This window comes from Oncorhynchus tshawytscha, linkage group LG01 (assembly GCF_018296145.1).
Source record: "Oncorhynchus tshawytscha isolate Ot180627B linkage group LG01, Otsh_v2.0, whole genome shotgun sequence".
Taxonomy (NCBI): Eukaryota; Metazoa; Chordata; class Actinopteri; order Salmoniformes; family Salmonidae; genus Oncorhynchus; species Oncorhynchus tshawytscha.
In genome coordinates this window covers 57,092,950-57,110,186 of record NC_056429.1, presented here as the reverse complement: position 1 = coordinate 57,110,186, position 17,237 = coordinate 57,092,950, and the positions used below count along the sequence as shown (strand labels likewise).

General features: G+C 41.1%; 1 protein-coding gene across 2 annotated transcripts in view; it reads right to left on the bottom strand.

Moving 5' to 3' along the window:
- Positions 1 to 4,919: 4,919 nt before the first annotated feature.
- The window catches only part of LOC112253863, a 35,299-nt gene continuing 22,981 nt past the window's right edge, over positions 4,920 to 17,237 (bottom strand). Inside the window, exons 4-8 of one of the 2 annotated variants that reach the window (XM_024425919.2) lie at positions 11,537 to 11,702; positions 9,428 to 9,561; positions 9,140 to 9,261; positions 7,384 to 7,485; positions 4,920 to 7,177 (exon numbers count right to left, since the gene is read on the bottom strand). In XM_024425919.2, coding sequence (XP_024281687.1) covers positions 7,389 to 7,485; positions 9,140 to 9,261; positions 9,428 to 9,561; positions 11,537 to 11,702 — 519 coding nt within the window. In that variant the 3' untranslated portion in view covers positions 4,920 to 7,177; positions 7,384 to 7,388. Of the gene's footprint in view, positions 7,178 to 7,379; positions 7,486 to 9,139; positions 9,262 to 9,427; positions 9,562 to 11,536; positions 11,703 to 17,237 lie in introns of both variants that reach the window. The other variant, XM_024425910.2, reaches the window with a different exon arrangement.

Sequence of the window (17,237 nt, the reverse complement as noted above, 5' to 3'; positions counted from 1 at the left end):
ATTTTAGTCATTTAGCAGACGCTCTTAGCGACTCTTAGTAGTAAGTGCATGCATTTTCATATTTTTCCCCTGTGGGAATTGAACCCACAACTCTGCGTTGCAAGCAACATGCCCTAACAACTGAGCCACACGGGTATTTGTTTGAAGATTTATGAGCTGCGTAACCATTTCACACAGACTGTGTTTCTGGTCCTCGGCTGAAGAGTGATTAGTACTAGGTCGGCATCGGCCGAAGGGGAGGGATGCTCACATGAACTTTGTTAGGACTTTGGTCTGAAGAAGAGTATGGTTTGCACTGTTCAATAAGAGACGGAACCTGGGTGGAGCCAACAAAAAATCATTTCCTAATGGATACAAACATTGCCATTGGCGTTCCGGCTAGGGCTGTTGCGGTGACTGGCCTCTATTAAAAAGAGGAGGTTCCCATGAGCTTTCTATAGTCTAGGCTTCCTATATTTCTCAACTTTCCTAATATTAAGCACATTGTTTATCTTTACAACAGGAGTATTGTCTACCTGGCTGGCATGAAAATGAACCACTGGATAAGCTTCCTCCATTTGCTATTCAATGGATGACATGTATTTTTTCCGCTGCCCCTGTTTAGAGACAGGTGCATGATAATGGTCCATTTGAAATCAAGTTTCACACATATATTATTTAGTGTATGTAAAGACGAGATTGCATCAAGAATAGTCTGATGGGTGACAATATTAGCCTATTTCTTGTGAATTATATATTATCACTTGTGAATGATGACCAGCTTAAGGCAAGAATCCTAGTCACACACCTCATGTAGCCTAGCCCATAGGCGTACATTGGGGCAAAAAAGTATTTAGTCAGCCACCAATTGTGCAAGTTCTCCCACTTAAAAATATGAGAGAGGTCTGTAATTTTCATCATAGGTACACTTCAACTATGACAGACAAAATTAGAAAAAGAAATCCAGAAAATCACATTGTAGGATTTTTTATGAATTTATTTGCAAATTATGGTGGAAAATAAGTATTTGGTCACCTACAAACAAGCAAGATTTCTGGCTCTCACAGATCAGTATAAAAGACACCTGTCCACAACCTCAAACAGTCACACTCCAAACTCCACTATGGCCAAGACCAAAGAGCTGTCAAAGGACACCAGAAACAAAATTGTAGACCTGCACCGGGCTGGGAAGACTGAATCTGCAATAGGTAAGCAGCTTGGTTTGAAGAAATCAACTGTGGGAGCAATTATTAGGAAATGGAAGACATACAAGACCACTGATAATCTCCCTCGATCTGGGGCTCCACGCAAGATCTCACCCCGTGGGGTCAAAATTATCTCAAGTACGGTGAGCAAAAATCCCAGAACCACATGGGGGGACCTAGTGAATGACCTGCAGAGAGCTGGGACCAAAGTAACAAAGCCTACCATCAGTAACACACTACGCCGCCAGGGACTCAAATCCTGCAGTGCCAGACGTGTCCCTCTGCTTAAGCCAGTACATGTCCAGGCCCGTCTGAAGTTTGCTAGAGAGCATTTGGATGATCCAGAAGAAGATTGGGAGAATGTCATATGGTCAGATGAAACCAAAATATAACTTTTTGGTAAAAACTCAACTCGTCGTGTTTGGAGGACAAAGAATGCTGAGTTGCATCCAAAGAACACCATACCTACTGTGAAGCATGGGGGTGGAAACATCATGCTTTGGGGCTGTTTTTCTGCAAAGGGACCAGGACGACTGATCCGTGTAAAGAAAAGAATGAATGGGGCCATGTATCGTGAGATTTTGAGTGAAAACCTCCTTCCATTGAAGATGGTTTGGCTGGGTCTTTCAGCATTACAATGATCCCAAACACACCGCCCGGGCAACCAAGGAGTGGCTTTGTAAGAAGCGTTTCAAGGTCCTGGAATGGTCTAGCCAGTCTCCAGATCTCAACCCCATAGAAAATCTTTGGAGGGAGTTGAAAGTCTGTGTTGCCCAGCAACAGCCCCAAAACATCACTGCTCTAGAAGAGATCTGCATGGAGGAATGGGCCAAAATACCAGCAACAGTGTGTGAAAACCTTGTGAAGACTTACAGAAAACGTTTGACCTCTGTCATTTCCAACAAAGGGTATATAACAAAGTATTGAGATAACCTTTTGTTATTGACCAAATACTTATTTTCCATCAAAATTGCTAATTAATTAATTAAAAATACTACAATGTGATTTTCTGGATTTTTTTTTTCTCATTTTGTCTGTCATAGTTGAAGTGTACCTATGATGAAAATTACAGACCTCTCTCATCTTTTTAAGTGGGAGAACTTGAACAATTGGTGGCTGACAAAATACTTTTTTGCCCCACTGTATATGTTTTGATAAGGTTTGTATCACAACTAAAGTGGCCAAATAACTTCTTAAAATTAAGCACATAAATTAGCTTTACAAGTGGTGTAGAGTCTAACTGGCATACATAAGCAGTGCGAGTTTCAAGTTTGTGAAAGATAATTTTCACAGTAAAAAAATGCACCTTTATAATAAAAGCATTACATACATAATCACATTTGCGGTCACTTTGATAATGATGTTTTCCCGCTAATGGAACATTTGCGCTTATAGCCTACTGCCTTGTGCACATTGCTGCGCTTGTAATGTGAAGAAATAGCCTAATAGTTTATCAACATTTTAAGCTAAATCAACATCTAAAGCTCTGATCTGTTATGTCAGCCACATTGTGTAAAAAAGTTTTTTTTGGTGCTAGTAATTGTATTCATTTGGGATCTATCACATCCCACAACTGTCTCAGACTATGCTTGGAATATTTATTTCTCGCACAGAATAGAATAGGTACATTTTTGTACTATGGGGGATAGTAGATTGATATAGGCTAGTGCTTTTGATGTTTGTTAGGCCTACTCATCTTGTTAGCTGACAAAAAATAAATGTGGACCTTGGAAATGGATAAGGACGCACGCAGTTGCGTCCCCGATGTCTGTCTTCACTTGTAGCCTGTGAGAAAGACCCATCATGTGAGCCATGTGACGCATTCAGGGAGAAGGTCGCAAGGCAGCACTCCGGGTGAAGGGCACAAAGGCCACTAGCCGCAAAAGGCATGGATTATTTTAGGGTGCATTACGGCCACACAAAGGGAATGCCACCGGGAAAAGCAAGGCATTAGTAAGTGCTTGTTAAATTGTGAATGAGAGACAGATGATGTGTACAGCCTGCGCAAAAAAGCAGAGCTCGTGCTTTTCAAGCAACTTTTTCCAAATCATCATTAGGATCGAATCATGCAGTCTTACAATGTCTTAAAACTCTAAACATATAGCCCAACATTTGTAGAACAACTAAAGTTACATTAATAACATTAATAAATAATTAAGCATATAGGAGTGCCCATTTTTTTGTTAAGTGCTCAACACAGAATAGCCGCATGTGCGCACTCCCTCAAATCGTTTGGTGAAAATATCCTTTCTATTTTATTCAGCTTTGTTCAATTGTATTCTTTATATTATAAAATAATGCCACGGAATTGTACGCAAATCTTGTCTGCTAAAGGAAGTAGTGTAGCCCACAGCCATTTGGAATAGCCAGATCAGGGTCTAACATAAGGACAACTCAGAGTATGTGATTCTGTTCTCCTGAAATAGACTACATTTTCTTCATATCATGTTTCTTTAGACCTGTCTAAAATAAATAATGGATTTATTGTGAAGGTGTCGGCTATTATATTACATGGATTTATTAGACTTTTTAAAAACGTATATGTTTTTAAAAAGTGTGTGGAAGCCAGGAGATGCTAAATGTGTTTATGTTAATTAACGGAAAATTACCATGAGACCGATTCCAGCAACAAGGATTACAGGAACAAGCGCTCCATCTAAATATAGCGCTCTCCACACCACTTCCAATTTCACTCATTTAATAGACCCCCCCTTCCTTAACATTCATAGATAATATCTGATGTCCCTTTGCTTTGTCATCTTATTTTTCCCCCTATGTTTAGTTAATTTTTAGAGTGTTTAGGGATTAAGGTAGAGTGTTTAGGGATTAAGGTGGAGTGTTTAGGGATTAAGGTAGAGTGTTTAGGGATTAAGTGCAGGGACCGGGTGAAAGGCAGGGTAAATTAGGGAAAGCGTAAGGGTACTGGGCTGTCTATTCATGGGTTCTGCTAGCTCTGGGTGATTGGTTGATATTCTATTTGTTTAATAAATGGATTACTGTGAACTACAAACTCTGTGTTGTATCCAATGCACACTCTACCCTGTGATGGAAAATGTTATGTTTGTGCTCTTCTAATTACCAATTTCTGTGTTCTATGTTTGTGCTGTTCTAATAACCAATTTCTGTGTTCATGCAAGTGACTGATTGAACGTGCCTGGGAGGAATTCTCACTATCAGTAGAGCACTTTGGTAGTACGCCCAGAACCTTGTTTTGGGAACACAAGGGATATCTCAGTTTCAAGGTCTCAGCTTGGAGAGGAAGTCTTGTGAGGTATTGGTCGGTCACATGCATGAACCAAACGTTAATGATGAATTAATTATGAATAATGAATAAGCTAAATTGTGCAAATATAACTTGTCTGTGTAAGCAGTATATAAGAGAACTAACGGGACTGCCCCGGGAGAGATAACTTCAGACCGGTACTTTATGCATCTAAGTTTGACTGTGACCTCTTCAGCATGCTGTTAATGAACAATGATCCATTTAAGTGTGGATATCGATTGTCCCTGTGTAGAATTTCCAAGAAAACCGCATCGTAGGTTTTACTATAGAATGAATCATAAAGAGAGGGGAATCTCTAAGGGCACACTGTTGAGTGTATCTTTCCACTTATTTGGAAACTCTAGTTTATAGTGAATGATCTTTACATCTTTCTTTCCATGAGAAACACAATTTGCTTTATATCCTGCAGGACTCGGTGAGTGGTATAAAATTACTAAAAGCACAGCATTTCATGTCATTGAAAATGTCAACTTTATTTCGAAAAATAACTTTGAATAATGATACATTACACATATTGAGATATTCCATCCATGTACAACTTACTGTGACTCTACAATATACAGATATAACAATCTTTAGTCTTTAGATCCCAGTCCTGACAAAACATGTAGGCCTATCATGCATATTGACAGCATTTACTGCCTCTCAAGTTGCAACAGATGTATTTTCTACTTGATTAGAGTATTTAGAAGTACATGAATTCCGTATGATACAGCCACAGCTGTGCTACGTGTACAGTACTACAGAGTACATTATTATTTTAATAGGAGTACACGTTGACCATGATGAATAACTCATTGGTGTTGTACTATACTGTTGTTCACATTGCTGAAGTACATACTTGGATAACTAACTGTTTTGTTCTTTCTGTGGGATTAGTATTTTCTAAAAATGTGATGACCTCCATTCCTGTTGTAAACAACACTGGACAGTTTTGAGCATTTGGAATTGACCTCTGCTGTATTTCAATTAGATGTCCAGGCTTTGAAGCCATTGTAATCATCCTTTTCAAAGCTTCTGTGTTGAACCTTCCTTCTGTAGTTTTACCCAGTGAGATTTCCAAGGTACCATGGCACTTGCCTGTCTGTTATCAAAGGAAGCTCATAGTGACGTAACTAAGGTTGCAAAATTCCAGTAGCTTTCCCAAAATTCCCAATTTTTCAAGGAAGCCTGTTGGGAAGATTCATGGCATTACGAGGGAAAAGCAGGAAATACGGGAATATTCCAACCAGGATTTCTGGAAAACCAGGGAATGTAACCGTGATGTAGAAAAGCTAAAATCACCGTTAGCTTGTCAAACCAGACTTGCATGTCACAATAAAATAAAAAATGCCTTGAAGATGAACATATGCAACAGCAGCCTCTGATAAAATACTGTACATGTTGCAGTGATGCGAAATTGTTTTTTTTCTTTGCTGTTTTTTTTTTTTACATAAATGTTTGAGAGGAACATTAAAAAACCTTGCGGCAATGCATCACAAACGTTTTCTAGCATCCTCAAAGTGTTTTTTTTTTATCATAAGGGATCTGGAACCCCTATCTCCAAAAAGTAAAAAAAAAAGTAAATTTCCATCATATAAACATAGGAATTTACAGAGGCATAACTCCCCTCCTGTACATACACGGTGACTGTACACAATTACCTTTTGTTATATACAGCACATTCACACAACATCACCACGATCTATTATCCCTGTATAGTGCATGCACACACAGCCTCTTAGGCCTACACTCAAAACAAGAAGAGAATTCATACAAAATGTGTTGAATAGTTAAGTACAATCCTCAAATATGTATGATATGTGTATGTTTCACATTTGTTCAAGGGGGCATGATAACCAAAGCGATTAGTTCACCCAAACACCAAATTACATATTGGTTTCCTTACCCTGTCATGGGACCGAAATTAATATTTTTCAAGCATCATGTTCAAATAATCTATGTGACTTTGTTGAGTTTGACAAGCGACTTTAGATACTTTCAAATGATTTTTACATTTACATTTTCATTTTAGTCATTTAGCAAACGCTCTTATCTAGAATTTAAATCATGTATTGATTTGGGCATGATGCGCGAATAATATCGGTCCCGTGACTTGAATGGGATTTGTGCCACAAATGCTAAAATGCTAGCATGTTGAAACAGTGGCAGGGAAACTAAACCAAAGGATGCATTGCTGCCATAGCTTGTCCATAGACGGCTTACAGTGTAAGGAAACCAATGTCATTTTGTAATTTGGGTGAACTATCCCTTTAATTTCACCCCAGAATATTGTCTAGGCTATTTCTTAGTTGGAACAACCATGTCAAAGAGTTGTTGTTTTCTCCATCAACACATAGTACTGAAATGTCACTAACATAACACATATTTAGAGAAAGCATTACAATATGAATTTATAGTACAAGATTAAATCATTTGTATCGTATTCATGTTCATTGTGGAGTACATGCATGTCTGTTCTCATATAAATACCAATGTTCCCTTATCTGAAACAATACAATCCCTTAGTTTAGAATTGTATCTCAAGAGAGATGTCTATGACCATCCCTCTTTTTGTTTTCTTTTCACTCCTCACTCAAAGTTTTGTCATCCATCACAAATGTTATTTCTCACATCCCTCCTTACACACTACTCTCTCAGTCCAGTCGAGAATCTGTGCAACTTCACCTTCCGGGCATTCTCTTCCCACTTCGGGCCGTCTGTTTCATATCTGGGTAGAAAACAAAGACATTCAGTGTGGGCAGTGTTACAAAAGTGTTGCCTCTTCACCTCTATGGATATCTTTATTACACATGTACGCTGAGAATAGATCGCACGACAGCTGCTAAATCAGTTGTGCTTGTACATGCACAGCATCCTTCCAACATGTTTCACTACGCATTAGCAATATTTTGCGTCAGAACTTTCTGTACCAACAATGGTTATCTGGGCCACTGGAAGTCCAGTTTGTTCTGATGGCCCAAGGCGATCATGGAGTTCCTGTTTCTTCCTGGTAGGTCCACTGGTCCCAGGTCAGGGCTGTAGGGAAATGGGTTATTGTTATTGGTGTGCTCCAATGCTATTACAATGAGCAACGCATTAGTTTGCACAACGCTTGAGAACAGGATGGTTTTTCCACATGCATTTCTTTCCAAGAGAGGGTCTCCCTTTTGATAAATTATGCATATCTCTATATATCATTGGACCACTCTGAAATACATGTGGAATTCTCCAACTCCTCCTTGCATACCTCAAACCTGACACTGCAACCCCTCCGCTATTTTTCTGGGTCCGTGCCCAGCTCCCTCACTCTGAGGAGTGCCCATCCAAGTTGTGGAATACGTTGAAGGGCACAACAAATAGCTGTTCTTTCCTCAAGCTTTTCAACTCCCACCAGATCCTTATGTTCTACAACCCTCAAACAGAATAATGCCACAATTCATCCACTGACACAGCCATCTCGCATGAACAAAATAAAATAAAATCTTGAAGTGCCAAGAACCTGTCATAGTTTGGTATTCGTCTAAAGTCGCTAAGGCTGTCAATACTTTCTAACCCAAAATATCCACGTCTTTTTGTCTACTCCAAATATGTTGACGTAGATTCCTGCTTAGTAGAAGCTGACATACTGTTAGAGGGGGCCAATTGTGTTTTGTTTAATAAATGAGGGAGGTTGGTTTGTTTTCAGTGGTTTTGAGCTTAGGCCATTTAAACCCAGCAGTGCTAGTCACCATTTACCACCAGTGGAGAGAGCCAGTGAACTTGGGAAGTATAATTTTACAAGCTTGTACTCAGATAAAAACACTTAAGCTTATCATATTTGCCTCAGTCATATTGAAATAAATGGTGCGTAGTCGCTCCCTGACACTGAAGAGTGCATCTGCTTTGTGTACAAGTCAGTTTTTTTGCTTCATTTGGACATTTTCGGGATGCTATTTAAGATAGATTCCAGTGGTTGTGGGCTAAGTTCTCCATGGCGTATGCTGAATGTTGTAAAATAAAATATTAAAGCCGTGGTTATTACTCAAGATAATTTGTCAAGGCACATACTTCTGACAGTTGTGTTGACTGAGTAACAATATATTCTGGTTAGTGGTACATTTTATTCTCAAAATCCATTTGATTTTTATGTGTTTAGCTTGGCTGATAATTTGGCACAGGGGAAAGTTAAATCGCTACTTACAAGTGATGTGTTATAACTGCATTTTAAAAAACAATATAAAAGTAATTTAATTTAAGTAATTATCTCTAAATGGTAAGATGATATGAGTCAGTTGGGCATTTTCAGTATTTTCAGTGTCTCTATTCTTCCTAGGAAGCAGTTGAATCATTCTGCAAACACAACCCATGACCTACTGCCAAAGACAGTCTTAACTCCTCTTTCTGCTAAGACTAAATTATCTAGAAGTAATAGGCACTTACAAAATATGAAACTAAAGCGAGCTGTGATTAATTACAACTTAACCTCTCCTTCCTTGTAGCATGATTGGCTCAAGATTTTCAAACATCCTTGAAGGAGCAACAAGCGCCAGCTGTTTTAATTTTATGAAGTTAAAGGTAATCCTAGTGTTAGTTACGTGTTTGTTTACAGATACTGTAGTAAGAGATACAGTATTTCGAGTAGACTGAGTGTTTCCTTCGGAAGAGAGCGAGAGAGAGCGGGGGTGGGTGGGTGGGTGGGGAGCGTCCTCACCGGTAAAGCTGTGGACAGGATCTCTTGAGGGAGGTGGATGTTTGTCCCAGTCTGCTCTGGTTCCTCAGCTTGGTCTTCTTCACCAGATCCTTCACTCTGCCCCACGTGTAGTTCTCACTCAGCTACACAACCATACACACATCTCTCAGCATTAACGAATGGGCGCTTTATCCACTGTTTGGTCGGGTAACATCGAGCTGCGCTGATGTAGATATTTGCACCGTAAACAGGGGTTGAGGGTATTATGCAGAGCCAGTGAGTCAGAGGAGGGATGTTAGAGTGACTCACCCGTCTGTGTGGGGCAGAGAGACCCTCTGTACTGTCAGATAGATAGGAGCGCGTATCTCCCTCTGTGTAGCTCATCCGATTCAGGCCCCTCTTCCAAAGGGGCACCAGGGGCTGGCATCCACCCTGGTCACTCTCTATAGAGAGAGAGAATAAATGAATCAGAAGATCTGTTTATACCTGGTTCTAGCATGCATACTTTGTTCTGATCTTGTCCACATTCTGATTGTGCCCACATTTTCAGACCAGTGTAGACTGGAGATGATTAAAATACGCATTGTGATCTGATTGTGATTTTTCTGACCACCTACGAAGGTAGTCAGGCACGCATTGTGTCTGGAAACATTACAAGTGTAGACGGACCTGGACAGTGAAACAGTTTAATTCATCATTATCCCACCTTCTTAACTCATTGACAGGTGGCACCATTTGACTTATGGCATCAATATGGGTCTTAAAATAAATAAATACTTACATTTTTTAAAGAATAGTGGATCACAATGCAAACACAGTGAGACACATTTTAATACCATGTGTAGACATATTTCTGAAAATGTGGGCACAGTCAGAATGTGGGCAAGATCAGGACAAAGGACGCATGTTAGCGCCAGGTATAAATGAGGCTAGAGTCACAAGGGTTGGAACCACTCGCTGCTCATAGTGGGGGGAAACTGTTATGACACATGGTGATGTGAATCAGCAGTCCCAGAGGAACCCCTTCTTTCAACCTGCCGCCACTGCCCACTCAACCTCCCCACGTCCTCAATCTGTTATCGCAGTACCATTCGCCATCCTCCTACTCCCCAGCTCCAATTTCCTGAATCCTGCTTATCGGAAGAGCAAGAAATTCCTGAATCTATGGGACTCTATATGTTCCCTCCATTTAACTACCTCATCAGTATGTTTTTTTGAACATTAGATCTTTATCAATCCAAACGCACAGATTTTTGTAGGCTGGAACCCGCTTGATGAGAGAGCTGTCCAATGAGTGAATATGTAGCCCTTTCGAGATTTTTTTTGTGAATTAAAGAACAACATATATTTAGTTTTGCCCGCATTAAGTACACGTTTTAAATCAACGAGGGCTTTCTGTAATGCAACAAAATCAGATTGCAGCTCTAACATAGCTCAGACAACACTCAGTGCAATGGCATACATAACCGTATTGTCTGCATAGTGATGAATATTACAGGATTGCATAGACCAATATTATTTATGTAAATAGTGAAGAGAACAGGTCCCAATACCAACCCTTGCGGTACACCTTTCGTAATATAGTGGCAACTAGACTTGACACCATGAGAGAGCACACATTGTGTCCTGTCGCAGTGTTCGTTAACTCTTGAGATCCAGCTTGTATTCATAAAGTTTAAATCTGCCTTTAGTTTTAACGCACCACAGTTACGGAATATCTTACAAAACAAATTACACCTGGATTCCCTGATGCCTATAAGGATGTTTAAAACTCTGTTGTTAAATTAGTTTACTGAAGTGTGCAATCATTTCAATGGACTATTATAACTTGTTGTAATAACCTGATGTAATGTATTCATAGCTATCTTGTGTCTTATCTTTTGTTGTTGTGTTGATGGAATCTCTGTCCTCAGGGCACCATTACAAATGAGACACTGGTTTCAATTGGTCTTCCCTGAATAAATAAAAGTAGATAATAATAGTCAGCCCACCTGAGGGAACGTGAGCCACTCTGAAAACAGGACAGTAAAAACATGATGAAAAAGTGAACATTGGGCGAAATCACACCTGGGGTCGTCGCCCGGTCACATTTTGAAAACCCCTAATGATTTTTAAATAAACCCAGAAAATCCATTTCAGGAAAACTTTGGGCAAACATTACTATAAATTGGTCTTGTGACTGAATGATTACCGCAGGAGCAGGTTATGAAGTGCTAATCTACCTGCCAATGAAATAATACACTATGGTTTTCTGAGGGAAACAAAAGGATTGGGCTGGAAACATCTGATGAGATTACAGTCAAACTGGGACAAAATTACTTTTGGAGAATTTATGGAATATCCATTGGATTTTGAGTGAGGAGAGATGCCTGGATGTAGATTATGGGTTGTTATCATGTTATTAAGTAGTTAACTGACCTCCCCTGGCTGTGAGTCCTGTGTGGTGTGTGACCTCAGGGATGGTGGAGAGGTCAGAGAGTGTGCCGCTCACGGAGGTGGTCAGGAACTCACTCCTAGAGTGTCTTTTCTGTTCATGGAAGGCCAGGCCGGCCGTTCCACAGCTACAGTGCTGCAGGAAGAAGTCCTGGGGGACAGACAGGAAGAAAAGGTACAGGACTGTGAGTAGGAGGCACATGAAATGTATTTTACAATATCCAAATCTAGTTTTGTTGTTTTTCTCACTCGTTGGTCAAGAATGGCCCTCCAATACTGCATACTTGGCTCAGCCAGCAACCATCTGTTACAAATTCAGGAGAGTGAAAATGTGTTATGGCCATCACACTCTTGTATTTCTTGGCCTTATATGCTACCACATTTTTTTACAAGAGTCTTTGGGATATCTGAGTTTATTGTTATTGTTTTAAACCTACTTCAACTTAATAACTTACTTTAATTATTGTTTTCATACATAGTGTGTATTTACTATTTATTTTCCAGACTGAGTTGGGTTTATGCTAACCTAACCTCAAACTTCTGAACTCAACATTAACTTGTCCAAAGTAGGCCTTCCAATCTATGTGCCATGCCGATACATGTATGGTGATTCAAAGAACAATGAGAGACACTTTCCGAGTCATTGTGTAAAGTTGGAATTTGTCAGGAAAATGTTCACATCCGTTTATCCCAGCTGAGGAAACTCTGGATGTCACATCCACGCTAACGTAAAAAAAATCACATTTATAACTCAAACAACGCAGGCACCCAGCAGTAGCATAAACGGAATAAGATGAAAGCCTGGAGACGAGTGTTGTTTTTTCCTGCTTCATAGTTAACATTTAAACGTGCAGTGTCACTTCTACAGTAGGGGGATTTTTCATCACGTGAAGGTTACACACTCACCACTTGCACAACTTCAGAACCCAGGACCGATACTCAGGAGGCTCATTAGGTGAAGTCACTTCCTAATCTTGTGCAAAATACTTTCCTTCTCCGCACTGAAGTTACCTCTAACCTGGACACAAGGTGCAAACTCTACACTAGAATATAATCATCTCTGGGCAGTGCTCTCTTCCAGAATTCCTTGTTGGAACTCTGAATAGCCTGTTACAAAACCGCTGGATGTTTAAACATAAAAAGGGGTAAATAGCATGATGAATGACCACTGAAGTCACACTCCATGGCTTTGTTTTTGTCTCACGGGACTTTGACCATCGTCTGACTTCCCCGCTGGAACCACGACCACACTCTCCACACGGTGAAGACACTGCCTCTACTGAGAAGGGGCTAGGCCCAGGTTCCTGGCCCTGGTTCCATGGGCGAAAACAGTGTGGTCTTTGCACTCTCCAAGGACCTACCCCATCCCCCAGCTCTATGTAGGTGGTAATTGGCCATTGTCTCATTGATCTCTGTGTTTATAGTGAGCCCAGCGGTGACCCTGGTGTTGATTTGAAAGGTGGGGTAGATGTGTGTAGGCACAGGGAACCATGGGTGTCATTCATGGAGCTTAGATGTGCCCCAACTGACTTGCTCCTCCTTTTGATGTGTCATCTATGGGGTTCAGCTTGTGGCATAACCATAGAAACACTCACAGCAGGGGAAAAGACCAACTGCTTGGGAGGCCAGCCGGTGTGGTCCTAAAAATCTTCTTTCAAGTCAGGGTTTGGCGCAAAGAGAATAACAACACCAAGTTATCTGGACAAATATCACAATCAAGGTGAAATCATGTCAGAATTTGATGACCTCAAAGAATAGTAAGTTCTGCTAAGAATGTTAAGAAATAGCTTTTGTAAGAGAGGATGCGTTTTCTTTGAATGAGCACTTTTTGGGATCTCTCTCTCTCTCTCTCTCTCTCTCTCTCTTACTGTGCCCCTTTCCCCTCTTACTGTGCCCCTTTCCCCCCTTCCTTTTTCTTTTCCTCTCTCACCCCTATCTCTCTCTCTTTCTCCCACTTTCTTTTTTTTTTCTCTCTCTCTGTCTTTGAAGACTTTGTAGTGTATGCTCCTGCTGGGCTCACCCTTTGCTTCAGTGGAAAGCTTTTCCGGACCCCAGGCCCAAACTGACAGGGATAGTTTGGAACCAGCTCTCTCTGAAACCCCCTGAACATAGCTGCTCCGGTAATGTGCCAAAGTCTCAAAAGGAAAGGGAGGCATCCACACAATGCCAAAATTATTTTCTTTAGAAGCACAGGCAACTGTCACAAGAGAGGGGGCAAAGTTGAATACAATGCAATAGGGTTGGGATAAATCTTGTGCCAATGTTGTTATTTTTCATATTCAAGGTCAGGATTTCTTATGATGTTGGGCTGAAAATAAAAACATAAAATTTAAGTAGCTTTGGGACTCTGTGAACTCTACGAGCCTCATTTTCTATTCAAGTGTGTTAAAATGCCACCCATGTGCCCATGTTTTACCATACTGATGTTTTTTAAATGACAACAATGCCACAACTTTTAAAAAGCCATAAATAATAAAAAATGTCTCTCTGGCGTTGGTAAGATAACATTCAGAGCCAACACATTCATCCTGTTTGGGAACGGAAAGTGAGCGCAGGGAGAGCTGGCCTGGGGATTTTATAGGTTACACATTGTTAACTGAGCAGAATTGTAGTTATTTTATGAGAGTTTACTGGAATACTACTCTAAAATGGTGCTTACTACAGAAAAACAAGAAATGTAATTTGCCCGATTTTACTGCTGACATTGTGCTTGCATTTGTACATTTTCATAGACAAAGGTTTAACAAACAAATGTGGCTATCTAATTTTGGACAGCTGTGAGAGAGTGATGTTACAGATACAGTACATGGTTAGCAAACATGGAGATTATTTCAGATATAAACAGATAATTCTTTTTTATTTACACCAATTCTGGTAAACCGTCTCGTTTGCACGATGTTGTTTGGGTTCAGATGTAGATTTTTCAGGTTATCATCATGAATGATGCATCATTGGCCCAGCCACATACTCTAACTTCTCTTCTCTCTCTAAACAGGTGACTGGAAAGCCCCTGATGTTTGTTATTAATAAACATAAACATACACGTGCCCCTTTGCCATGCTACAACAAACCCTTTACCGTGCTGTAAGGACCACTTTACCGTGCTATAAGGACCACTTTACCGTGCTATAACAATCCCTTTACCGTGCTATAACGACCCCTTTACCGTGCTATGAGGACCACTTTACCAGGCTATAACGACCCCTTTACCGTGCTATGAGGACCCCTTTACCGTGCTATAACAACCCCTTTACCGTGCTATAACGACCCCTTTACCGTGCTATAACGACCCCTTTACCGTGCTATAACAATCCCTTTACCGTGATATAATGACCCCTTTACCGTGCTATAACAACCCCTTTACCGTGCTATAAGAACCACTTTACCAGGCTATAATAGACCCTTTACCGTGCTATAAGGACCACTTTACCGTGCTATAACAATCCCTTTACCAGGCTATAATGACCCCTTTACCGTGCTATAAGGACCACTTTACCAGGCTATAACGACCCCTTTACCGTGCTATAAGGACCACTTTACCATGCTATAACAACCCCTTTACCAGGCTATAATGACCCTTTTACCATGCTATAAGGACCACCTTACCGTGCTATAACAACCCCTTTACCAGGCTATAATGACCCCTTTACCGTGCTATAAGGACCACTTTACCAGGCTATAACGACCCCTTTACCGTGCTATAAGGACCACTTTACCATGCTATAACAACCCCTTTACCAGGCTATAATGACCCTTTTACCGTGCTATAAGGACCACTTTACCTAGCTATAACGACCCCTTTACCATGCTATAAGGACCACTTTACCAGGCTATAACAACCCCTTTACCATGCTATAAGGACCACTTTACCAGGCTATAACAAAACATTTACCGTGCTATAACAAACCCTTTACCGTGCTATAACGACCCCTTTACCGTGCTATAACAAAACCTTTACCGTGCTATAACAAACCCTTTACCGTGCTATTACGACCTCTTTACCGTGATATAACGACCCCTTTAACGTGCTATAAGAACCACTTTACCAGGCTATAATAGACCCTTTACCGTGCTATAAGGACCACTTTACCGTGCTATAACAATCCCTTTACCAGGCTATAACGACCCCTTTACCAGGATATAACGACCCCTTTACCGTGCTATAAGGACCACTTTACCGTGCTATAACAACCCCTTTACCAGGCTATAATGACCCCTTTACCGTGCTATAAGGACCACTTTACCAGGCTATAACGACCCCTTTACCATGCTATAAGGACCACCTTGCCGTGCTATAACAACCCCTTTACCACGCTACAATGACCCTTTTACCGTGCTATAAGGACCACTTTACCTAGCTATAACGACCCCTTTACCATGCTATAAGGACCACTTTACCAGGCTATAACGACCCCTTTACCATGCTATAAGGACCACTTTACCAGGCTATAACAAAACATTTACCCTGCTATAACAAACCCTTTACCGTGCTATAACGACCCCTTTACCGAGCTATAACAAAACCTTTACCATGCTATAACAAACCCTTTACCGTGCTATAATGACCCCTTTACCGTGCTATAAGGACCCCTTTACCGTGCTATAAGGACCACTTTACCGTGCTATAACAACCCCTTTACCAGGCTATAACAAACCCTTTACCGTGCTATTACGACCCCTTTACCGTGCTATAACAAAACCTTTACCGTGCTATAACAAACCCTTTACCGTGCTATAATGACCCCTTTACCGTGCTATAAGGACCACTTTACCGTGCTATAACAACCCCTTTACCAGGCTATAACAAAACTTTTACCGTGCTATAACAAACCCTTTACCGTGCTATAACGACCCCTTTGCCGTGCTATAACGACCCCTTTGCCGTGCTACAACGACCCCTTTGCCCTGCTATAACAATCCCTTTACCGTGCTATAACGACCCCTTTACCGTGCTATAACAACCCCTTTACCGTGCTATAAGGACCACTTTACCGTGCTATAACAATCCCTTTACCAGGCTATAATGACCCCTTTACCGTGCTATAAGGGCCACTTTACCGTGCTATAACAACCCCTTTACCAGGCTATCACAAAACTTTTACCGTGCTATAACAAACCCTTTACCGTGCTATAACAAAACCTTTACCGTGCTATAACGACCCCTTTACCGTGCTATAACGACCCCTTTACCGTGCTATAACGACCCCTTTACCGTGCTACAACGACCCCTTTGCCGTGCTAGAAGGACCCCTTTGCCGTGCTACAACGACCCCTTTGCCGTGCTACAACGACCCTTTGCCGTGCTACAACGACCCCTTTGCCGTGACCCCTTTGCCGTGCTACAACGACCCCTTTGCTGTGCTACAACGACCCCTTTGCCGTGCTACAACGACCACTTTGCCGTGCTACAACGACCCCTTTGCCGTGCTACAACGACCCCTTTGCCGTGCTATAAGGACGTTACTAAATGTGTGCCCCATATGTGTTCCGGGCGGCAGGTAGCTTAGTGGCTAGAGCGTTGGGCTAGTAACCGAAAGGTTGGTCGATCGAATCCCTGAGCTGACAAGGTACAAAATCTGTCGTTCTGCCCCTGAACAAGGCAGTTAACCCACTGTTCCTAGGCCGTCATTGTAAATAAGAGTTTGTTCTTAACTGACTTGCCTCGTGAAAATAAAGGTAAAATAAC